At 37.4% G+C, this 26,628-nt stretch overlaps 1 protein-coding gene across 1 annotated transcript in view; it reads right to left on the bottom strand.

The window, feature by feature from the left end:
• Positions 1-26,628, bottom strand: part of PRKX (protein kinase cAMP-dependent X-linked catalytic subunit) — a gene marked incomplete at its 5' end in the record, with an annotated part of 58,408 nt that overhangs the window by 13,897 nt on the left and 17,883 nt on the right. Inside the window, 3 exons of the mRNA XM_084281912.1 lie at positions 4,408-4,527; positions 9,493-9,756; positions 13,297-13,465. Coding sequence (XP_084138038.1) covers positions 4,408-4,527; positions 9,493-9,756; positions 13,297-13,465 — 553 coding nt within the window. The remainder of the gene's footprint in view (positions 1-4,407; positions 4,528-9,492; positions 9,757-13,296; positions 13,466-26,628) is intronic.

Here is a 26,628-nt window from a genome sequence, read left to right on the forward strand (position 1 = left end):
ATGGTCTTCACGTTCTCCAAAGCACTGAAAAATAGTAGACTCAATTTCCAATTTTGTATCTGGTATTGCATATTAGCAAATCTAATTGCATAAGTCAATTAGAATAAGATCTTGTAACTACATAGCATGAAGGTGACAGTTTCAGTAAGAAGACTGATGTGAAATGCAGATTTATTTTCCTCCTATCTCCAAATGTATTATATACTATTGATACGTATAATCAAGAAGAATAAGGAACTTAAATATGCTTTTATATATTTGTATATATTAAAATTTGCTCATTGAAAATCATAAATTATTATGTAATTAATTCTTTAAAGAAAGCAAATCACACTTAAATATGCAAAAATTTAATGTCAATACTGCTTAAAGTGTATTTGACCTGTATGCAAAATGATGTTAGCTTAGTAAGATTAGGTGGTTTTCAAACTCAAAAACCAACGAACTTGACTTTGATAATACGTGCAAATGATCTATCTGCAACACATTGCACAGATTTCTGACAAAACAGTGCAAATATTGTGCTAGAAGCTACCCTATAAATCAACAAAAAAAAGCTTGATTTTCAGACTGTCTTCACACCACAAGGCAAATACAAACAGCTGCCTTTTTTCCACCAACTAAAAAGAAGCTAAGAATTCTCTGTATATGGGACAACAGCTGCAAACCATTCCTTTTGCTAACTGATGCATAACAATGACATTGACGTTGGTATCAAAGTTAATAGATACTTTTAGCACTGAAGAAGAGATGCTGCAAAGCCTCAAGGGAAAACCATACAGGTCTGAGACTATGAAACTATAGGCACAAATCATTATCTACCCACAAACAATAGACCAAAATATCTCATACATAAAACTACGGAAGCAAAATCAAAACAAAGTCCTCACTAAATAAGAAAATTCAGTTAGCTATGTTTCTGGTAACAGTACAATCAGAATCCAACACATTTAGCATGTTAACATGTACATTTTAATCTACGGCAGATTGTAACAGAACAAGATCAATCAAGATATATAGATTTTTCAAGGCTTTCTATTGACAGTTTGTTTATTTTGTTTAGATTAACTCAATAAAGGACTGATGTTATTATCTGTTTTGGAAAGATTTCTTCTCACCCTCATTTTTCCCTGTTCTTTCCCCTTCCCATATTTGCTATGTTAAACCTAAATGAGAGCTTGCCCTAAATCTAGAATGTGCAGAACTTGAATTCCATGGGTCTCTAGGGATTAACTTAGAGAAATATTACACTGCAGAACAGGAAAGTGTGGTTTTATTTTGTTTGTTTATTTTTGAAAAGACTATTTCCTTACACACATATCTCCCTATTCTTTTCAATTGCTTTTGGGGTTCAGAGAGTAACTTAAGGAAATAACTACCAAATGTTTTAAGTTATTTATTTGCAGTCAGTAACTTAGTCTTGAAGTCAGGTTTTATTCACCTTCAAATAATTTTCCTGTTGTTGAGGTTTAACCTGGCAGGCAGCTAAGTGCCACACAGTCATATGCTCACTCCTCCTGCTCCCACCCAGTGGAATGGGGGAGAGAATCGAGGAAATAAAACAAATTCATAGCTTGAGAAGAGCTTAATAGGACAGAAGTGGAAAGGAAAAGAGTAATTATGGTAAAGGAATACACAGAACAAGTGACGCACCACTGCAATTGCTCGCCACCCACTGCCTGATGCCCAGGCAGTCCCTGAGAAGTTGCCACCCCCAGCCAACTCCCCCCAGTTTTATTGTCCAGCATGATGCCATATAGTATAGGACACCCCTCTGGCCAGAATGGGTCAGCTGTCCCAGTTGTGTCCCCGCCCAGCTCCTGGTGCACCCCAGTCTCCTCACTGGCAGGGCTCCATGTGAAGCTGAAAAGTCCTTGGCTCTGTGTAAGCACTGCTCTGCAACAACTACATTGGTGTATTATCAGCATTATTGTCATCCTAAATCCTAAAAATCATCCTAAAAATGCAGTACTGTACCAGCTACTAGGAAGAAAATTGACTCTATCCCAGATGAAACCAAGATACCCATTTCTTAAATCTTTCCTTAGTTTGAAGGGATTTAAAAAAAACAAACAAACAAAAAAAAACAACAGAATAAAAGCCATAAAGAAACACTTATGACTGTTTTTGCATTAAAAGTCTTGATAGTAAATACCAAGCCACATATTGAGTCGTTAAGGTAAAGTGCTTTAAAACATTGCTGCTGACAACAGCCGTGAAAAGCTTGTAAAACGCTAAAAGAAAAACCCTTGTATGATACCCTGCCCTCTTAAAGAAAAGATGGGTAATACAGTCTCTGCTCCTCTCAGCCTCAGTCCGTGAAACACCAATATCTTACGAACAACCAGATTTCGACAGAGACTCCACCCAACACACCTTTATTAAAGCAGAAATACTGTAGTGGTATGCAGGCCGTTACAAAACTACTTGCAGCAGACAGCTACTCTGTCAATCAGCCAATATAAGATCTCAGTTGTCTTTCAGAAATGTATAATTTACCTCTATCAGTTTAGAATCTCAATAGCCAAAGTGTTCGCATTAAGTTGGGGGAACTGAGATCTCATCACACCATATCAGGACACAGAAGATCCTACACTTGGAAATGACTGCAGCTGCTCCCCCTTCTTATTTTATTTTTTTTAGTTAAGTATATGCCCATCATACTTCAGTGCTGTGCAGTTTTGAGGTCTCACTGACTCATCAGAAATAAGAACTTGAGTATCAACTGTATTCAGTATGTTAACTTTGGAAAATGTGTTTCTATTACTACTGTAGTAGAGAGAATCCAACCAACCTCAGTAAGGCACGTAAAGGAAAAACGCCCAATTTGCACTTACTCTGGGTCTGCACAGACAGCATAGAAAGCTGATATTCAGGGGTTCCACCAAATCCTGTGGCAGGAAGCGAAATCGCTGACTTCAGGTGGCAGATTAACTCCTGCACTAATGTTACAGCCTCAGACACTTATCTTCCTGCTGTCTAGGACCAAGATTAGTGGCAAAAAGGCTGCTGGGAATCTCACATTCCCTTCATCCCGCAGAGGAGGGAACAAGACACTCCTACCCTTACAGGTCACTGTGGAAGAAAGGTGAAGCCTGGACACAGATCAGCCTACACAAAGTACCAACTTTTTATTAGATCGGCCAGCCATCTCTGCCTGGGTCAGTGGGAAACTATCATTACCTTTCTATGCTTTTTCTGATCAGAAATTGCCTTGAGATTCAAAGCAAACATAAGTGCAAACCTTCAGGACTTTAAGAAAGCAAGCAGCAGGCAGCAGTGCTGCCATGGGATACAGTTTTGATGGTGTTAGGTGGGTTCCTTCACACCAAATCTATGCTGTGAGCTCTGAGGCAATCATTCATTGGAAACTGTCTGCTGGTCTTGCTTGTCCAACCACCACAACCCTGAACTGATGCCACTGCATATAGAAAAGGAAGAACAAGTCTATGGAGGGATGTTTTCGTTCTGACTTCGTTCTATGGGACTAGAGAATACAGAGTCATAGAATCACTAAAGTTGGAAAAGACCTTCAAGATCATCTGGTCCAACCATCACCCTACCACCAATATCACCCACTGAACATCCCCTGGGACAGTGACTCCACCACTTCCCTGGGCAACCTGTTCCAATGCCTGACTGCTCATTCGAAGAATAAATTTCTCCTAATTTCTAACCTAAACCGCCCCTGGCACAACTTGAGACCATTCCCTCTAGTCCTATCTGTAGTTACCTGTGAGAACAGAACGACCCCCAGCCCCCACACCCTCCTTTCAGGTAGTTGTAGAGAGCAATAAGGTCTCCCATGAGCCTCTTCTTCTCCAGGCTAAACAACCCCAGTTCATTCAGCTGCTCCTCATAGGACTTGTGCTCCAGAATGAAAGGTCATAATGACAAACTGACATACAGCCAGCCTGTGAGATGGCACCAAGCACACAGGGATCAGTACCCTGACACTGCAAGAAGTTCTAGAAACTATATAACAAATTGAAAATACACATTTTCTATGGAAGCTGTGAAAACCTTGCTTTCACCTGCACTTACAAGTCCAAAACAGTTAAGTACATTAATGACAGAAAAATCTCTTTAGTTTTATTTTGTATCTTCTGTTATTACTGCTATGAAACAAATTTCAAAAACAACAGAAATAACATTCTCCCCATCAGTTATCCCAGTAGTAATGCTGATATGTGGTGGTTTGGTTTTTGTTTTTAAACAAAAAAGCTGTTTTTTAACAGCTTCCTGATTCCTTTCATAAGAGACAGAAATGAAACTGATAATATTAATAATAAATTTCACTGAAATTTTCTCTGTAGAGTATCACAAATAGAGCTAGTAAAGAATCATAACCAGTACACAGACACTTCTACGCAGTTTTCTTGTCATATAGCAATCGTTACCACTTACCCTGACAACATCTCAAATATAAGAATTCCCAGGGCCCACCAATCCACAGCTCTTCCATGACCTTTGCTTTGTATGACTTCTGGTGCAAGGTACTCAGGAGTGCCACAAAGTGTCCATGTCCTGGGGGAGGAAAAAAACAAAACAAAACAAGATCTCTAACAAGATCTGAAAAGACTGTTGTGATGCTGTCCGGTTCTCCTGGTATAGAAGGTGAAATATGGAAATTAAGAACTTCTTGGCTGCAGGAGACATCAGTGCGCTGAAGTTTCCTGACTGCTCTAACCTCTATATATTCGGTTATATGTTGCTTTGAAATTATTAACAGTAGTTTTTACCCTGGAAACAACAGACCCCTGGGACTACTTCTGACAGGCCCAGAAGACTGCAAGATTATTGGCCACCAGGAAAGATTTTTGTTTAGAAAAGGGAGAAGGGGGGAATAAAAGAGTAGTAGCTTAAATAGTAAGATTCCTTTTAAAGTCCTTTATTAAGTAAGATGTTTTCCAAATAGTATGGAGATGTAACCTGTTATCACTTTCAGAATAACCATTATTAAGTAAATGTTTTCTATTTTCAATTATTTAAAGAATTTACAAAGTGTTGATAAGCAATTGTGAGATATGTTTGTTATATTACCTTTTATTTTTGATATTGTTTAACGTCATGTTTTTACTCATAGGTTTCTTATTAAAATACCATAATAAAAGAAGTTTTATTGCTACTTAATTGAAATGTTTATTTCATATCCTACACATTAATGAAACAAATTGAAACTAAGCAGTTAATGCTTACAAAAAACAAATTACAATCTGAAATAGAATATTCTGAGACTACTTTTTTTAGAAATGTGAACCTGTCTTTGTAAGAATACCTGTGAGGGATTTGCCTGGCTCCATGATCTTGACTTATTTTTAAATACAGGCTACAGAGAAAGAAGAGAAACTGTTTTGTTTTATTTGTGAGTGCAATGCGAATATACACAAGGCATCAAACTGGTAACATGGTCCTGAACAAATGCATTAACATGAATGGTAATCACCTTTAACAAGTAATACACATGCTTTTCATCTTCCAGTTTTTCCTTCTACTGTTTTGCTCAGCTTAAACCACCTACTTCCCAACCATACGTTCATATTCAAGATCCATATTTATGGCATATCAAACTATGAAATATTTTTTTTTTAAAGGTTCGATCAGAGCCTTTTTCTCCCCTCAGCCTTTATTCATGTACAGAAGTTTAGGGAAGAGGATATGTGTAGTCAGTCAAATCTTAAAGACTTATGATTGTTGGAGTTGAATTTATTTAGGTGTGGTTTTACCATGGCAAAAACAAAATTACTCCAGCTATATTGTCTGTGTTACTGACAGACTGTGCGTTCAAATGCTCCATAGCTCTTTAAACTACACTCACTGGTGTAATGAATGAATCTTCATTTTTTTATCATGAAAGGGTGGCATAATTTATATTGCTAGAAAACAAACTCCTTTTCCAAATGGAGCATATTCAAGAAAATTCTTATGTACAGAGCTGCTTTACACGCTACTGCCATCTAGCAGTTGCTTAGATCATGACTAGATAATTAAGAAAACCGGCAGAAAAGCTTTGGTACCTTTTAAAACAAAACTATGACAAACACTTCCTTCCCCCAGTTTTCAGTATTACAAGTATTCAGTATTTCAGTATTACACACTATTACAATTCATAATACAAACTGTTATTCATGCTGACAAAGCCTGCCCTGCAAACAAAACAGCTGCCAGCTTTACTCTTATATTTGGGAAGCAAGGCTACACAAATACAGCAGGTAAAGCAGGCACGTTTGTTTTAGTAAATAAGCCAGGCCCTTGGCAGCACAATGCCCCATAACAGTCATCCTTTGCAAAATTAGTATGAAGGCATAAATTCAGCAAAAGTGAAATGCCTGGTGATTTTCATTCTGTTATCAAAGTCATTTAGATACAGAAATCTTACTTAATACTTGACTATGACTCTTAGGACCCATATAACTGGCTGGTGACAATATAACTAAAATGAACCTCTGTTACAGGTGCATAAGATCTTTTAATTAAAAGAAAAGGAAAACCACAAATTGAGGAAAAGACAACATAATCTGAAGCTGCACCAGGAAAACAAAGTTATTACCACCAGCAGGTCACCTACTTCCCTTAAATTTAATCAAAAAAAAAAAAAAAAAAAAGTTTACTAAATGCACAAAAACTTGGAGGAAGACCACATTCTTTGTCAAGCTTTGGATTTGTACCATTTGATCAGAGCTTTTATTACCTGTTTTGTTGGTTAAGAAACAAATTACTTAGCATTTGAAAAATGCAAAGTAAATGCTATAAAAAAGATCAAATTGTCTTAAGTATTACTTTTATTCTTTTCTATACTTTTTATTCTTTTTCTATACTTTTTATTTCATGACTGTTGCATATTCATCTTTTTGCAGATCATCCTTTTGCAGATAAATCATGAAGCAGAAAAATATACTGTTTCCTTCGCAGTTCCGTGAGCTGCTACAAAAATTTCACTGCTCTGGGTTTTCAGCTTAAGAGCTGAAATCCAGGTAGGAATAATTAATAAGGTTGAGCATGTAATTTTAAAACAAGGAAATGAAACAAAAGAATCTATTCTGGTCATAAACATAAGCTATCAAATAACATTTGTTGGACTTGTTAATACCACTACCTGACAAAGTTAGAAGTCTGGATGGTTACCGTTTCCTACTGTTGCAGGCTATTTAGCCTCCTCCTCCGTAGTCCCTGCCAAGCTTCTCACACACAATCCAGAGATAATTAACACTGTCCTTTTTGGTGTTCTTTTCTGGAGGTTTCTTCGTAATTATACTCAATGGAAATTACTTTGTTTCCAGCCCACAAAAGTTTGTTCTGCAAGATATTCTTGCTTTTACAGTGACACACAGGGCAGTTACATAAAAACAAGACTTGCTGTGTCTTGTTTTCCATATTGAAGTCTTTTGTGCAGAATTGTCATGAGGCACATCCAGTTTAAGAAGGATTAAACAAGTGTCCCAAAAATCTTTAAGCTTAAGCATGTCTCAAGTTATTTTTTTTTTTTTATTTATTTTGTTTGTTTTGGAGGGAGCAGGTGGGGATGGAATTTAAATAATCTAAAATTAACAGTGAACAACATCACCCACCCTTCCAAAAAAAAGAGAAAAAAAAACAAAAACGTGAAAATCATAACTTTAAACTTTCAAAACACTCTGAGTGCAATCTGTGCATGAAAAATGTAAAATTCTATGAACTTCACTTCTGTGCTTTCCTCTGAAAGATCATTTGAATTATACTATACTCGAGTTACTTGAGTTATCAATGCTCTGACTGATAAGTCCTTGTTGCTTCCAACCCTGTATTCAGCATTTTATTGTACCTGTTGTACATTTACAGGTAAAGCAGATACAAATATAAAACTACTGTAGCATTCTACGTTTCAATTCAACACAAAATGACTAGCATGCCTACCTGACACACAGACACACAAAGATGGGATGCAAAAGAATAAAGAAATGGTAGTGATAACTACCATTGATTTGATGTCCTGAAATGTGTTTGAACAAATTGATTTTTATATGGATTTATCTTCCAGATTGAAAAATACACTTTTATGTGAACTATCACCCTGTATAAATTACTCCTGCTTAAATCCACAGAAATGTGAATTAAGAATAACCACTAAGTGGCAGCATCTACCTCTAGCAGAAGTAGGAAGTTATAAAAATTAGTACAAAAATGTCTTATAAAGAGACCCTCCTACTTTCTTACATCAGAGCTGCCTTACCCTTTTCCTGCGAAAAGTCATTTTGATTTAAAAGCAAACTATTAAAAAAAAAAAAAGACAATTTTTATAAATCAATCTGCTTGCTCAGTAGGAAATGAATTCAAGCAAATGTACAGACACTAAAACATCGTGGATTTAAAAGAGAATGTTAGACTTAATGGTAAACAGAACCAGCATATTTATTTGTGCCTGGCATTCTTCTATGCTGTTGCAATACAGTAAGTACTGCGAACGTGTAACACACAGCGATGCAACTTTTATGACCACCGTACCATGCATTGATCTGTCCCACCTGATTTTTGCTTCATAGGGGATCCAGTAAGAGTAAGTCTCACAGATCCACCTTCATTTCAATTTGAGCCTGTCAATTTCCCCCATATGCTGAACTGAGCAAAAGCAGCATCAAACAGGTGAAATACATGTAGGCAAGCAAAGAGGATAAGCATCTATTTGATTCAAATAGTCATCTATTTATCTCAACTAAAACAATTGGATTTGGTCTCTCTCCTGAGAGGGTGCTGGGGCATAACACCATACCTTGTCACAGCACTTTTCTAACATGACAGACTAGTTTATTTTCAATGTAAGGGAACTTCTTGCTTCCTTTTAATAACACAACAATCCTAGAAGAGTAGTTCAAATCAAGAGAACAGAAAAAGAAATGAAGGAGAAAAAGCTCTGCATTACCTAAAAGCTTACATACAATAAAATAGGCATAAACTGATTTCTAAAATACTCTCAGCATTTTTCTCATGTGTGTGTGTGTGGAGGTGCTGAAGCTGACCTTATTTGTTTCAATCTGTTTATTGAAATTTCATTTTAGCAACGTGTCAGTGAAAAAATAGTATCCAGTTGTAAAACGTTATTACTGCATTTCCAAAATCTATCTAAAAGGAAATTTGAAGGACATAGCAGTTACAAAATATATAGCAATTCAACTTGTATAGAATATTATGTACCATTTAATATATTGATATATACATCTCATTTTTTTCCTCATTTTATTTTAACATTAAAAAAAAAAAAAGGACTGCTATAAACCCAAACGCACAACTCTACTCACATAAAAACATTTTTCTACAGTAGCTTCTCTGTAATACTGCTCCTAATTATACCTAAGGCGTCATACTGATTTCAATAAAACCAATCTCCTTTATATTACAGGATTTGACATGTATGAACAACATTGGGAACGAAAGAAAAATCGGAGCTCTGAAATACATTTTTTTTCTTCCAACTATAATTTTGTTTTCTGTATTAAACCATAACAAAAATGTACTTACCTATCCACCAGTTTTTTAGCAAATCCAAAATCAGTAAGCTTGATGTGTCCTTCTTTGTCTAGTAATATATTTTCAGGCTTTAAGTCTCTGTAAACTATTTCTTTGGAGTGCAGGTATTCTATTGCACAAATAATTTCCGTAGAGTAAAACAGTCCTGTGCTGTTGTTGAAACGCCCCATGTTGCGCAGGTAACTAAAAAGTTCTCCCCCTGGCACATACTCCATTAACATGTATAAAAAACGCTCATCATGGTAGGTCCAGAATCTGTAATAAAAATATTGTTTTATTGAATAAACAAATTATCTCTGATTTGCTTCAGAAGTAAATTTCTGTAAACTAATCTCTATTACCCAAGCATGTACAGAATACATTTATGGTTCCTATTGTGCAAATATTAAAACCCCAAGAATATAGCAAGATTATGTAAGAGCTGTTCAAGTAGCTGACTTAACTTGAAAAGTAAAAACACAGAGTTAAGAACGTGCACAGCACTGGCTTAGAATGAAAAATTAACTGACAGATTCCTTTGCTTTGTACCAAACAAGTATCTGCTAGGCACCTTGTAACTGACTTTGTATACTGCTAGTCTGCTAGGATCAGATGATTCTCACATATATTGTATTTTACTTAATCAAATATTGCCGAAGTAAAGGGTAGGATGAGCAGAATCTGCATTTGTAAAGATGTTTATGACAGTATGTTCACAAAGAGGACACCAGAGAGCTCTCCTTCCCTTCTTGTACGCTTCCTACATAGTAATATATAACCCCAACTGAAGTGAGTAGTTTACTAGATAAATGTCAGATCACAATGCTTGCTCTTCTACGATATCTTTAACAAATCAATAGAAAAACAAAGCAGGGTCTTTACCTCAGAACTAACGTAATGAAAGTTACCTTCTGTTGCTCAGAGTATTGCCTTTCATTTAAGAAATATTGTGGTACCTTCTTTCCTTAAGTGCAGTAAAGAACAGCCATGGAAAAAAAAAATCACTCCCCATGGCTTTCAAATGCTTCATTACAGAATACTGAAACCTTCTCTCCCACATTCCTAGAACTAAGCTATTCTTCTTTCTACCCACATTAACTAAGTCATACACCACACATCCAAATGTAACTTAACAATTCAAAAGAAAACCAGTATTTGATAAAGCCTGGAAGAATATTTTACTATTTTAAAACAAACAGCTAATTATTACTATGACAATCAAAAAAAGTATCTTCATCTACTTTATTTATAGAAGAATGGAAGTTATTTCAGCTTCTAATAAATGTCCCTGTAGTATCACAAAAATGTACAGATCAAATATCTTTTTTTTTTTTTTTTTTTTTTTTTTTTAGCTTCATTAGCTAGTTCCTAAACAAGATAGTGAGTCTCAAGAAAGATAAGCAGGGCAAACTCATCTTCCAAACCCAAGTGAGAAAGATTTTCTTTCTTGATGCTGGCACTAAGGGCAACCAAACAAGACAGACTATCAGACATCAGCTACAGCTCTTCCATGGGTTTGAACAGAAACAGAGTGAGGCACAGGCTTTTCTATTTCCTGTTACAGAGTCCTCAACATCACTAATTGGCTACTGATGACATTCACAGTATGTTTCTGAACTACAAAAATAACTTTCTTTATATGTTTTTAAGGAGTTAGGCAAAGTTACAGCTACAAGAAATGAAGAAAGAGGGACAGGAACAGGTAAAATGAAGTAAACCATGTATGTAAAAAAATTATATACAAGGGAGAGAAAGGGCAAAATCTGAAAAAGAATACGAGAAAAAAAAGGCATAAAAAACCTAGGTGTTATATCACAGTATTTGTACTGGAAGTCACTTATTCAAGCACTGACTCTTAAAGGATTGTCTATACACAAAAATTGATGTATTATTTATTATGTATGAAAAATGGAAAAATAGCTTTATTATTTGTAATACAGATTGCTTTGCATTGTATTTTTATATATAAAAGGCAAATACTACAGAAGCTGAGATTAGAATAACATACATGGTTTCATGTAATTTTAAAATCTGGCTTCTCTATATGAACTGTGGAAGCTATTGTGAACTCTTACAGTCTAATAACATATTGTAGCTTACAGAGCTATAAAACATGATCTTTATTAATTCAGATTTTCTTGAAAAATTACAGATAGAGGTTAAAATTACAGTGCCATGTGAACTGCTACACTTATAGAGTTATGATACTTCATTCAAACTTGTCAGTAAAGATTGTATAGGAGTCTCCAATGACCATCTGTTACAAGAGCATAAAACATTTCCAAGAAACAGTTCAAGACAGAAATAGTTAAATAACTTCTCTGTTTACAGAAAAACTGATTCAAAAACTCCCTATACAATACTTCTTAAATGTAACAGGAAAAGAAAAAAAAAAACTAACAATGTAAAGTTAAGGTACAGGAATGGTGAAGGTCAGAACTAGATGATGTACAGCACTACTTAAAAAATTCCCATCATGAAGTGCTACAAAATACAGTGTTATGCTGCACTGAACCAAATTCCTTGAATTTGCAGCCAGAGGATGATACTATCCATGTTTCAGGTGGTGATGGGAACACAAAAACCAGACTGTAAATAGAACCGTTTAAAAGCACTGAAGAAGAAAAACATTTTTTTCTCTTTGCTGATCAACTACAGACAAAAATTTAATGATAAAAACACATGTATTGAGTAGGAGAGGAGCAGGCTGGAAAAACCCTCATTTGTCATCAAGTCAGTGGTAACTGTCCATGAACGTTTGTTTAACATAAAGCACACAAATATGAACATGACTTAAAATTTAAATAGCTCATTCCAGCTAGGTTCCTTTGAGTCTCCTTTGCCAAGGGACACAGACCATTTTAAGAGCACAGCTGATGCAGCATCACATGAAGCATGTCAACAGAAGAGGAAGAGAGCTAGAAGACAAGAACAGTTCCTTTACACACAAATGAACTTGCATTTGAATTGTGTCCTTCTGTTGCCAACTTTAAAATCTGGCATTTCGGAAACAAGGCAAGAACAAAAAAAAAAAAAAAAAAGAAAACAATCAGTTTGGATTTTTTGACCACTGCTTCTGTATGGACACCAGTCCTCATGACTCCATCTCACTTCTCACACAAGTTTCTCAGTTCCCACACTTGCTGCACTGCTCTAGATGCACGGATGTATTTTTTTTCCCCTCTCTCTTTTCTTAAAATAGAATTTACGTACATAAGTATACAAATAAAATCCTGTTCCTCCTGTTCTGCCCATATTTTAACCAGTCTAACCAGATGTATTCTCATCTTGCTTTCCTGCATGCATCTCAAACTTTACATTCCTTAGAACTCATCTTACTAATATTAAGCCTCATCTTACTAATATTAAGCCACATGCAGGGTTTATGAACGCTAGCTGAAAACTAATAGTATCATTGTGCTGGAAAAAGCAACGGCATGCAAGGGCAAAAGCCTCCTCCTCAAGAATTATTCTAGGGCTCATTCTGATAAACTAATATTAACATTTCTTTGTTTTTCCCTCACTTAAAAAAAATCTATAATGCTGTCTGAAGAAAAAATAATGAAAAACTAGAGAGAGAGCATAAAGAGCTTGTAATAAACGATTGCTTAAATGCTTAAATTGTGATTTTTGTGTTTATATTTTTAGTTCTTCCATAATAAATATTTTACTTTGAAGTCTACTTTAGACTAGATTACTTATCAGAAATTAAGCATTTGTTGTTGGTTACATACATAAGAACTTGCAATAAGAGTCTGGAATGCTTAGTTTTAACTGCACTTCATATACTACTTTAATAAAAAAACAGCAACTTACAATCTGATCAAAAATGGGTGATTGACCTCTTTCAAGACTGACTTTTCATTGTGCACATGTTGCTCTTGCTTCAGTCGAATGACATCTGGAATGCTCATTACTTTCAGTGCAAAGTAACGTTTGGCCATTTTTTCCTTCACAAGATGAACACGCCCAAATGTACCTGTGCCTGAAAAGTTGAAGAAAACATCAATGTATTATTTAAAAAAGCAATTTGCTAGTTTAAAACCTACAGGACCTCACATATTTTCCTAGTCAATATATACATTTTTTTTTAGTTGCTCCCACACTTTTTTTCCTTTGGAATTTGTCAAGTTTTAGTGATAATGGTGTAATAAAAATAACAATACTGTGATACTGCCATTCTTTGGATAGATACTGGAAGCATTTCTTGCCAAGAGAGAGTGTAAGGAAGATCTAAAACACAAGTCAGTAACAGAGAAGACTCAAATGTAACCAAAATAAATGAAACCTAAAACTGTTCTCAAGTATAGAAGAAAGGCTGGGAAAGATCACCATTTCAAAGATCACTTTCAATTTAGGTAGGAGCATAATCTCAACAGAGATTCAGAAATAGCATTCAACTTATCCTATATACACACAGCACATGGCATAAAGGGAAAAAAATCATCACTGAGCAAGAAATTAACATTCAATTGTAATAGACTTAAGTTAATATTTACTCATTATAAACAAAAACTTTTCATATATTATTTATTAAAAACAACGTAGCTAAATGCAGTAGTGTTTGAAATAATAGGAACTCATAACTAGAACACGGAACGTAAAAAAAGATCAACAAAAAAAATAATATTAATCTACCAAGACTTCAGCAACTGAAAACAGCTGTCTGCAAATATTCAGGTGAGGAGATTATTCCCTTAAATGTGTACAGAGCAGTGAAGTGATTCAAAAGGGGAAGGGAGTGATTGGAAAAAAATGCTTAAAAGTGCTGACTGGTATGTAAACAAAAAAATATCTCCTTGTAGTGCTGAATTGTTACATTGCATGGTAAGAGTACATTTCAGGCACTTTTTTTTTTTTTGTAGTTAATGCACTCCTTTTTCAATTCACTCTTAAAAATACAAAAGGAAAATAAAAAACAGTCAAAAAAAGTATTGTCTTTTGAATAATGCATTATGCATTTCTCTTCATTCAATACAGTAATCATTAAATTTCCTTTTAAATGCCTTGCACTCAAGACAATTATACATAAGTGAACCGAGAATTATTTTTGAGTTTGAAAAGAAAATTAAAACTATTATGTTTAGCCACAGTTCCATTTGTGAGCAGCACAGTATTACACATTTCAAGATGAACTACTTCAGCTCTCTGGGTGGTTGCTCATTCTTTTTTTTGTTCTTTAAACAATGTTATGTAGGTTCCACTGAACAATACAGAAGAGATTTTTAATCCTATTCTCTGACAGAAACATGTCTCACTGTAAAGTGGCATTTAAACCAATTGCCTGATTTAGAAGAGGTCACTCTCGCACAGGAGTGCTTTCCAAAAAACAAAATCAAACTTTTATACTCACACTCACATTTACTGCCTTGCACGTACCATCAGAAGGCAGCCCATTAACCTGATGCAGTATTATTAGCAAACGTGTTAGCTGATTTCAGGTTGGGTTGATTGGTTATGATCAACCAACACCACAAGACAACTTTCTAAGATGTGTAGCAGGTGAAGGGGATGACTAAGTACATGGAAAGGGTGGAAGGAGAAAAAAAATAAAAGATGTTCCAAAACCGCAGTGGAGTGGCAATAAATAAATAAATAAACACAATGGAGATTTTGTCTCTAGCAGATTCAGGAAACTTAAGGTTTGTTGTTGTGTTGTTTTTTTTTTTTCCACCCTATGTCCAAATGTTTTCTTTCTTTTTTTTTTTTCCTCCCCACTATATGTATTTACACTTTAAACATTTATATTTTATTTACCAGTTATTCTTTCAAGTCACTTGTAATATTGTTTAAGAGCATGTCATTTACTAAAAACAGAACAAGATATTCACACTACAAACCAGGAACTAACAACTTCAGCAATCCAGTTCTATAAAAGTTGCAGCTCTGCTACCAATATAGCTTTCAAAACCAGCTTTCAAGATAAAATTTCTCACCACACAAACCCACCAAGGATTACAGTCGTCCCAAAGATTATATCAAAGCATAAAAAAAAAACCACAACACATATTCCCACCCGTCCTGAATTACAGTTCTTTAACCACGAAAACTGTAAACAGGTCTCAGATAAAGCTTGCTGTTGTACTGAAGTAAGCCACCACGTTACCCTGGAAAATTTATCATGCAATTAAATCCCTTAGCTATGCAGTCACAATACATGACTATACCTGTAAATAATCTTGTTTTCATGGACACGAGCTTATGAAGTTTAAAAAAAAATACATTAAAACAGAACATCCGAGGAGAACCACCTGTTCAGACTAAAATAGTTATTATTTAAAACTTTATTGGATGCATACGTGAAAAAAATAACTTTGGTCATTTCAGAATTAGGAGCTGAAATGCAAGTTCAAGTACCTGGAAAAACATTTTGAATGCAGAAAGCTAGTCTTATCATACATCAACACTAAAAAGCATCTTCAAAACTCTAAGTCTTACAAATGCTGACTCAGGGAAATTAACAGTACCAGCCCCGCAAGAAAATGCTGTTTTCATATGCATTTTGATACTTGCATGAAATAAAGTACTCCCACAGACACATTCATGAGGGAAGTAGGAGGTGAACACATAACTAATTGTTTCCTGGGTCTTTAATGCCCTCATGTTTCATGAAGTGTCCCACTTGTCCTAGAAATTCTCGTTTTAGAACGTTTTATTTTTTCCAGCAGTACGAGCAGCGGTGCTCAGAAATAATAATAGCAACGCCACGTTCCACCACGTTCACAGCAGGACCCGTCAGGGACTTCTTTAGCAATGGCTCTAAATTTGGAAACACGGCCTCTTTAAAAACCTTCCTGCCGGGAGCTGCAGCGCCTGGCAGGCTGTTCCAGAAGGGTGGCAAGACCTCATCCAGGGAGCCTCGGGGAAAAGCCAGAGACCACACAGACGGACGAGAACCTACAACCTCCCGAACCAGTTTTATTGTTTGCCTGGTTGCACGCAGACTTTCTTCAAACATCTCCAGCCTAATTTCAAGCAGCTACGGAAATCAAGCTGACAATCCTGAATCCCTCTAACTCAGCAGACCAAGAAATCCTCCAACATTTGTTTGCAGATGTCTCTTTCTCACGATATGAATTGTCTCCCTTTCAAATCTTCTCAGAAAATCCATTAGGCCTACATCTGTTGGCAGTGACAGTACCCAGACGTACAACCACCACCCTTCCAGCACTTTTGACAAACAATACACACTCTCAGAGTCCCAAAGAAAAATAGGAATGCTCTGCAATTTACACAGAGGTTTGCTTGTACTGTTTAAGTTGTTTAAACTCCTCCTGTGGCAAAGAGAACCAAAGAGCAAACACAGGAGTACCTGTTTTTTTTTCCAACATAGAAAAAACTCTTTAATATTGTGGGGCTGTTAACAAGAACTGGACAGCAGGGAACTTGCTGAAACTTAAAAACAGCAGCTGTATAAATGCATACAAGTGTGGTTTAATTTATGGTTTCGCACAGCCACATGCAGGACTAACTGTGGCATTTGTTTGTTTGTTTTAATGCTTACCCAGTCTTTGGACAACCAGATGATGTTTGGACACAAAAACAAGTACAATTCAAATACCTCACTTTGTTCTAGATCTCCTGCTCACATTCACCTTTCTGCAGACATCTGGAAAGGGTGGGCAGCCTACAGAAGAGAGTTGTTACGGTTCTGTAGCACAGTCAGGAATATCTAGCTGCTTTACACACGCCTGCCTTGCCACTGGGACTAGCTGGAACTCTGCCCCCATGTTCACGGCAAGAAGCCTAACAAATTGAGGCAGTGAAGTGGCTGCTGTAAGACAGAGGCACCGCTCCCATAAAATTGAGAGACCGCTCTCTGAAGCAGAAAGGGGCAGGGTTACTGGTCTTCTGTCAAAGCACCGCTGCCTCTCATCCTCCACGAAAGTGACACTAAGGTCATGGAACAACTTCTGCTAATCCCTGTGCAATTTCTGTGCCCTGATCTCCTCAAAGCTCAGCTATTTGAAACTGGCTAGATTTGCCCCTCTCTGACATAGGTAAACAAACCTTAGTATTACCTTAGAATAGAAATATTTTGCCCTCGCATATCTTACATCTAGTAATCAAAGGAAATATGGTGTTTGCAGATTTGCACAGTATTCTACTGACATTTATTTTAAGTTAAAAACAAGACACTTCAGGAATTACATACCATTTTGGATGAGTCCCCATCTCCCCTCAAATGCATCTAGCAAATGAAGGTTTCTCGCCACCAGTAACAAAAGCAATGAAGAGTGCTCATGCCATTTGCAACATGAACACAATTCCAAGATTTTCAGGACTAAGGGGGCAAACAGAACAAGCATGCAAAATGCTAACCACTAATCTAGTATAATCTGTTTACAACAGAAACAATAATTTTTTTGGATCCCTTTGCAAATTCAGTGCGGTTGCAGAACTTGAAGGAATGCCAACAATCTTCTCAATTAGGTAACCTTCTTGTGTTAAACACACAACAGGGAGGAGGACAAATACTGTGGAGGACCAGCTTAGGCCGGGTATCAAACACAAGAAGGGCATTCTCAGTCATATAAAACAAGCTGGATTCCCTTACACCATGCCAAAATACCGTATCCAGCTTCCAGGATTTTGCTCTTTGAAGCCTGGTAGAAAAGAATAACGAATGTGGGAATATTTCTGATGCAATTTAAGATACTTTTGATGCTAGGAAAACCAATCCTGCAACTAAAATAATCAGCTAAAATAATTGAGTGACTAGTCATGTACTGACTATTTTGCTATTGATGTAGGTGACTGAACTTAATGTTCAGTTTGCCTCTTTGCTTGCTCCCATTAATTAGGCCCAGCTGTTCCAACTTCCCATCATTTTAATCCCCAGTTCTTTCTTAAAACTAAGTTTGCCCTGCTCAGATAGATACCATCTGTTTTAACAAAGAATAAACTAGGTCAAGTGAGATCCATGACCCTGAGGGCTGCTTTCTGAGCCCCACAGGGGATGGTCTTGATTTCCACAGATGCCTACAGAAAGCATCAGATGTATTTGCTATTATTTACAGTTAGAAGAAGCATTTCCCACTGGGCCATGTGACGGTCTTTGTTGGTAGCCACAAACAGGACAGGCAATTCTGCTGAGTGTTAGAGATAATTCAGGTAAATTGTAGCAGATTACAATCTTGCTGCTGAATGTCGGATTTCTCTGCTCTTTAATCTATGGCTTGTCTTGTGATAGAACTTGAACAGACTAGCAATACATATCTTAAAAGGTGGAGAGGGCCATCAACAATTCTTGAAAAAAGGGAAGAAGGGACACATCAAAGGAAAGGAGCCTGCCCAAGTAACCAGAAGATTAACATTTGAGAGAGAGAAGGAGAAATCAGATGACACAAACAGCTGTGGGCTTCTACAACAGATGAGCAAGGCAACACAGGAGAAGGAGGAGGAAGGTTTTGGACATCAAAGTGGCATTGTTCAGGTGTTTTTTTTTTTTGTTTTTCCAACCCACAGACCAGCATCAGCTCCAAACGCCTTGCAGACTACTGCTCAACCTTCCCAGCGTCTTCACACTGTTCCAAGCCAGCTGTGGGCTGCTGCTCATAACTCTTTAGACCACTGCTTCTATACCTCCACCACCCTAGAGAGTTCTGATCTACACCTAAAAATCACAAGACAGAAACAAATAAGTTTAGAGGTTTCATGGGATGCCACATTGTTCTAAAATTGTGTATCTTGTATTATGGAACACAATAAGTAAATATTATGCAATTTCTTTTGCAAAGCATTTTTATATCCTTCAGTGATCATGTATCTGAAGCCTGATAAAGAGCGCTTAACCGCATAGAAAACGGGACCAAAATGCCTCCTACAGCGTTCACCATATACAGCTTTGCAAGAGTATCTCGCTTCCATGACTTTGTTCATTCATCTGCTGTGCTATTTCCTAGTTTACACTAGGAATCACTTGGATAGAGAAAACATCTTTCTACTTAGCAACAACGTAGGATACTAGACAGCAAAAAATATATATACCCACTACGCTCCAGGTGAGATGATCAGTTCTAGAGGATATAGGGCTAATTACCCCAGAAATATTATTGCCAGTGGCATGCCAGAGTGATCTTTTCTTTCTTCTATTTTGGATTCTGGTCTCGCCCCTTGTCAACCTATTTTTTTCAACTGAAATATCAACATCACCAATTCTTTATTGCTCAGCTGAAGTTAGAAAGGAACTCGCATTGCATGTTCTAAGTACAGGCTAGCCCTTGACTCAAAGATTCATCTCCAACTTGCTCTGTAAGAAATGTCCACCTCTTTGCAGTTTCCAGACTTCAAAGATCCTGAAAACGCATTACTTCTTTCTTATTTAATTACTTATTATACAGGAAGTCAATGGAGACACACCACTAAAACAAAATTTAACAATTTGGAATAGTCCTTGTTCAACTTCCCTTAAGATTTAATACACCAGAGAATACCAAACACTTAAGTCCTGGTGTTGAACCACCCACTTAATTCTTTTTGAATTACAACCCTTAAGAATTAGAAACACAGAATCACCACGCTAATTAAGACATGCCAGTCAAACTTCCTGTTTTTCACATACTTCAGAGACAGGTTCATGATTTCCAAAAAGAGCAATTCAACAAAACACCCATGGCGGGAGTTCCCTTCTAATTCCAGATAAATTGTTTTTGGCTCACAATCATTTGGGTCTCTATTAAAGTACTATAAATATCAGGGTGCCATTAAGCAAAATTATCAGATTCTCTGTATACTTTATGGACCCCTGGTATTTCAGAATACAATCACAGAATATCCCGAGTTGGAAAGGACCCACAAGGATCATCAAGCCCAACCCCTGGCTCCACAAAGGACCACAAAAAAATCAGACCCCATGATGTCTGAGAGCACTGTCCAAACGTTTCCTAAACTCCAGCAGACTCGGTGCTGTGACCACTGCCCTGGGGAGCCTGTCCCAGTGCCCGACCACCCTCTGGGTGCAGAACCTTTCCCTAACCACCAGCCTGACCCTCCCCTGTCCCAGCTCCATGCCATTCCCTCGGGTCCTGTCGCTGTCCCCAGAGAGCAGAGCTCAGCGTCTGCCCCTCCGCTCCCCTCATGAGGGAGCTGCAGGCTGCCATGAGGCCTCCCCTCAGCCTGCTCTGCTTGGGGCTGAGCAAACCAAAGGGCCTCAGCTGCACCTCATGTCTTCTCCTTTAGACCCTTCACCATCTTTGTGGCCCTCCTTTGGATGCTCACTATGATTTTATGAATCTTCATCACAGTGAAGAGTAAAGCCATATTTATATTACAACCCCAAATAATGAATCCTGATCTCTCTCCAGGTATTGTTTCATTTCTTGTCTGCTGTTGTGAATACATGCCTCCTACTCCCTGATCTGTGATCAGTACTAAAATTAAAACTTTGAATTGGATGTCTGAGGTACAGTCTAAACCAAAAGGGATTGACCCCTAACTTGCTATGGGGAAAAAAAAAAAAAAAAAAGTTGCAATTTGCCTCTAGTAGTACATAACGAATGAGTTCAGGTAAATCATTAATACACTGTTTTCCACTCACTCTGATGATGAAAAGTGCTTTTCACTGTGATTTTTTTCCCCTCACAATGAAGGTAAAAGGAAAGGTAGTGAATAAAACTAAGCAGGAACAAAGATAATTGGGAAAAAAAAAAAAAGCCACAAAGCTACAAAGCTGTGTTTAAGTCTAATTCACATAATCAAATCTTTATCTACATGTAAAAGGACATTAAAGCTTTCTTTCATCATTTGTTTGTTTCTCCTTTAACTGGAAGCATATATGATTTGGCTACATCCTGGTTTCAGCTCAGATAGAGTTAGTTTTCCTCCTAGTAGCTGGTATGGTGCTGTGTTTGGGGTTTAGGATGAGAATAATGTTGATATCACGCTGATGTTTTAATTGTTACAGAGCAGTGCTTACACGAAGCCAAGGACTTTTCAGCTTCTCAATCTGTCCTGCCAGCGGGCAGGCTGGGGGTGAAGCAGGAGCTCGGGGATACCACTGATGACCCCAACTGGCCAAAGGGGTATTCCATACCATATGGCATCATGCTGAGCAATTAATATGGGGGGCTGGATGGGGTGGGGGGGTGGCAGCTGCTTGGGGATAGTCTGGGCATTGGTCAGCAATTGCACTGTGCACCACTTGTTTTGCACGTAGTAGTAGTAGTACTACTATTATTATTTTCCTTTATTTTCTATCCTAATAAACTGTCTCTATCCCCATGGGCTTTTTTTTTTTTTTTTTCCTCCAATTCCCTCCCCCATTCCAGAGAGGGAGGGGGGAGGGTGAGTGAATGGCTGCGTGGTGCTTAGTTGCCATCCCTGGTAAAACCACTACAGGCCAGTTACTTCACTTAAATTCAGCATGGAGATATTTAGTTTAGTTTCCCACAGGAGTTAAAGTTTTAACAATTTCCTATGTCACTAGGTCAATGGCAGATTTAGACCTTTCCAAGCACCTCTGACTAACGGGAACTTTCAAAAAGGGCTTGAAGGTTTACTATAGCACCTCTGTAGAAGATATGTAACGGGCCAGGTACACAACAGATTGTTCCAGTAGCTTTTGCTCTTTCATTTGCTGCAGTTGAACATATTAGGTCTTGTATGTTCCTGACAACTTACTGTATGGACAGAAGTATAATTGTACCCCCAGAAAAAAAGGAAAACAAATAAAGCTGACCAACCATAAAACTACATAAAATGGTTGTGCCCCAAAATATGTTTTCACCTCATAAAAACTAATGATTGACTAAGAACAAATAAAATGCTTACAAATGCAATAATCCTGGAATGATGTGAAGAGTCACTTCATCCTACAGAAGTTAAAGTTGCATGGAGTCTGACAAATATCAGAGATGTGTGAAGCACCCTATGTCCAAACTTAACAGCAGTCCCCTACAAACTATGTGAGGCTAAAAAGGGGTACTTAACCATTGAAAAATAAAATGGCTAAGCAGGTGTTAGATACACTGGTGTTGCATCTAACACCTGCGCAGCCACTTTTCTTTTCAACCCTGAAATATATGCCTTTAAAACATTCGAGGCTATTTTTACATTAGCAGCATATTTTGGTCTGTCCTGTAACTCATCTTGCAGATTTCTTCTTCTGTTTTGTTTTTTCCCCTGAAAGAACTACTTGATGCAAGTCAGCCCCACATTAATGCAAGGAAAGGATCAGGATATTCCTTGTCTGCGTCTTTTTAAAAAGCAAACGGAAAAAATCTTGGTGAAGTACAAAGGTTTATTATTGCTGGCTGAGTGTAATAAAAGCTACATTGTTTGTACTTGACCGATTTCCTCCTTCACCAGCACTGGACAGAAGCCTTTGAGGGACTGGCACCCCTTATAATACAGTCACTTCAACTACATTTTACTTCCATCTTCATCTAAAGTAGTGCTAAAGGAGAAAGAAATCGAGGAGGAAATTTTGCACAGTATGCAAAAATTGTATTTTAAAAGACTTATGAAACAAATGATCTATTCATTACTTAATCCAGTATTTCTAGAATGTTTTTAAAGTATAAGATTGGAGAATAAATTATGTTGAACATCTCATGTAGACAGATCAGAGACTCTGCCCTAATTTAAACGTACTTCTGAGTTATTAGTTCTCTCCCTGTATATTTCAGGAAATAGCTGAACAAGCAAATAGACGAGAAACGTTCAATTATCTAATCCCTGCTATTTTGTGCATTAGCATTAGTCAGGTATAGATGGTCCTAGTCCAGAAACACAATCGCTGATATTTAAACATGTGTACCAGCAAAACTTGGACTTAACTAAAAAGGCCAGGTTGAAATCCAGATATGCTAATATTCAGAAAGCAAATCCTATCAAATAAGCAGTGAAAGTAAAGTTTAGTGAGAGCCAGTACCTACCTTAAACACACTTTATAAATTTAACCTTTTTCTCTTGGTCTTTTTACTTCCATTTGTAAAATTTCCCTGACCTGGAGCTAATTCATGATAACAAAATAGATGAAGTACAGGCATACAAATCGAAGACAAAGCCTGGCCACTGAGTAGTAGTTGAAGACCTTGAAACATCAGGAAGTTTGTTCTTCATGCTATACCTTCACCTTACAACTGATAGCTTTCAAAAATGACGAACTGGACTTTTTCCTCCTTTCAAAGATCACCACAGTGGAACACGTAGCCCCATATCATCTCTTTATGGTTGGACATCACAAGATACAATGGATGTGTGTCCTCAAAGGTTGCCAGAGTTCTTGATCACAGTAGGATCTTAGTAGAAGTCTTTCAACAACACACAGAGACAGAAGCAGCAAAGTTGCAGGCTATCCTTGTACAAGCAGCAACTGACCAGCCTATTTGTAGCCCAAACACAAATTGAGAGAGACTTTCTCCATCTTGCAGCCTCACCTCGAATACTGCGTGCAGTTCTGGGCACCACAGTACAAAAAGGACATGAAACTATTGTAGAGTGTCCAGAGAAGGGCTACTAGGACAGCGAAGGGCCTAAACAGGAAGATACACGAGGAATGGCTGAGGTCACTTGGTTTGTTCAGCCTAGAAAAAAGGCTGAAGGGAGACCTCATTGTAGCCTACAGCTTCCTCGCGAGGGAGAGTGGAGGGGAAGGCACCAATCTATTCTCTTTAGTGACCAGTGATAGGACCCGAGGGAGTGGTGTCAAGCTGAGACAGAGGAGGTTCAGGCTGGATCTCAGGAAGAGGTTCTTCACCGAGAGGGTGGTTGCACACTGGAACAGGCTCCCCAGCGACATAGTCACAGCAACAAGCCTGTTGGAGTTTAAGAAGCGTTTGGACTGTGCTCTTAGTCACATGGTCTGAATTTTTGGGTAGACTTGTGTGGTGCCAGGAGTTGGAATCGATGATCCTTGTGGGTCCCTTTCAACTCGAGATGTTCTATAATTCTGTGATCTTTTAGGCAATCAACAGTCTCCCAGACACCTTAGGCAGGAGCTACCTCACCCAATTACAGTATCTACCTTTTAACCAGCCAGGCAGGGAAAACAAGCACTTCTGTATTGAGTCAAGCAGTTTTACACATGCACTTCATAGACTCAGAAGTACTTATTTTTCCTCTGTGAATTGTAAAATGATTCTACATGCGTAGGTTTGACAGTCACAATACGTAGGTTACACTCAGATGAAACAAACTCATTTCATTATCAGCTTCAGAGTTAAACAGTCTGATATGCACATACAGCATTTCATCACAGGCAAACTACTGACACAGAATATGCTGTTTTGTTTAAGAAAGTACACATCTGTAAGGTTTAACAGAAAATCATTACTAGCCCACTAAATTCTTCATACATGTCACCAAAACTACACCAAATGATACCTTTACAACTTTTTTTTTCAGTCACATGGAGAAGAAATTGGGGATATCAGTAGATGAAAAACTGGGCACAAGCCAGCAATGTGCTCCTGCAGCCCAAAAAGCCAACTGTATCCTGGGCTGCATCAAAAGTAGTGTGGTCAGCAAGGTAAGGGAGGTGATTCCCACCCTCTACTCTGCTCTTGTGAGACCCCCCTGGAGCACTGCATTCAGCTCTGGGACCCCCAGCACAGGAAGAACATGGACCTATCAGCGTGAGTCCAGAGAAGCGCCACAGAGATGATTAAAGGGCTGGAGCACCTCTCCTATGAAGACAGGCTGAGGAAGTTGGGGTTGTTCAGCCTGGAGAAGAGAAGGCCCCAGGGAGACCTTATGGGGGCCTTCTAATACCTAAAGGAGACTTCCAAGAAAGACGGGGCAAAACTTTTCATTTCTAGTGACAGGAAAAAAGGGCAACAGTTTTACACTGAGATAGGGTAGATTTACTTCGGACATAAGTAAGAAATTTATAAGTGTTCAATGCCAGGCTGGATCATGGATCAGGCTTCGGGCAACCTGTCCTAGTGAAAGATGCCCCTGCCCATGGCTGGGCTTTGGGTCAGATGATCTTTAAAGGTCCCTTTCAACCCAAACCATCCTATGACTCCATAACTTTCAGCAGTGTCAAGAAAATAAAATTTACTAGTACAATCTCATGAATGTGCTATTAAAAAGAAAAAAAGACAACTCATTCACCTACCAATTTTTTTTAATAACAATGTTGTTAATAAGCAGATATTACACGCAAGGAAGAAATGCTGTTTTTACAAATAATCACAGCTGAAACCACATCTAATTTGCAAGCTTGCATTCACTGATATAATCTATAATTTTGCATAAGCTATTAAAGTTTACGCAGCACAGAAGAGTCTTAGAATGTACTTTCAACTTTTTTTTTTTAATGTTTACCTTACTCTTGAGCTGTTACACAGACAAAAATAGAAAAGGATTTCTGATGCAACTAAGCTCTTTTCTGAGAATTTTATTTAGCTTGATCTTTGTTTTGAATAGGATGTACAAAAGATTTTATTATAATATGTACAAAGGACTCAATGTTACAACTACAGCAAAATGAATATCCTTATGACTTAAATAATTTCTTTGCATCCAGAAGTATGATCAGCACGCTAAGCAACTGAGACTCTGCATTCTATCTTCTGTACATTAAGTTTTACACAACAATAATAATCTCCTGAAAGATTATTTCAGTCTGGAACACTCATTGCAAATGGATTTAAATTTTAGGTAAGGGTTAACAGGATCACTGACAATTCACAAATGGAACAAAGCTTTCCTCAAAGGGAAGGTTTTGTTTATATTCCTAGGACAGTATCAACCGATATTCCTAAGAGACTACAGAAAGATGCATTATGTATCTAGAATTTGTTTCACATAGTCATTAGCTTACCTTTCCACGTTCACTCATACCATACCATACAGAAAATAATGTAACATTGTCCAAGGGAAGGAGATGAAATCACTGTTGTTTGGCACTAGAACGGACATAATATTCTCCACATAAAGAGCTATTATGCAAGAAAGAGGAAATAAGCCTAGAATATCCAAATAAAGTTCTATCTGATATGCAACTGGAACAAATGCACTAATGCAAATATTAAGTTTCAAAATATCGGTCTCCAAAATCCATTCTCAAATAGCAATTAAATATTTCAGAAGAACATCTCAATAAGCCTCTAAGAAGTGCATTATTATTGATGCAAGTAAAGAGTGAAAACATTCTTAGTATTAATATCTAATGATACTGAAAACACGCCAATATTAATT

This window comes from Netta rufina (genome assembly GCF_964035555.1).
Source record: "Netta rufina genome assembly, chromosome: 1".
NCBI classification, from domain to species: Eukaryota; Metazoa; Chordata; class Aves; order Anseriformes; family Anatidae; genus Netta; species Netta rufina.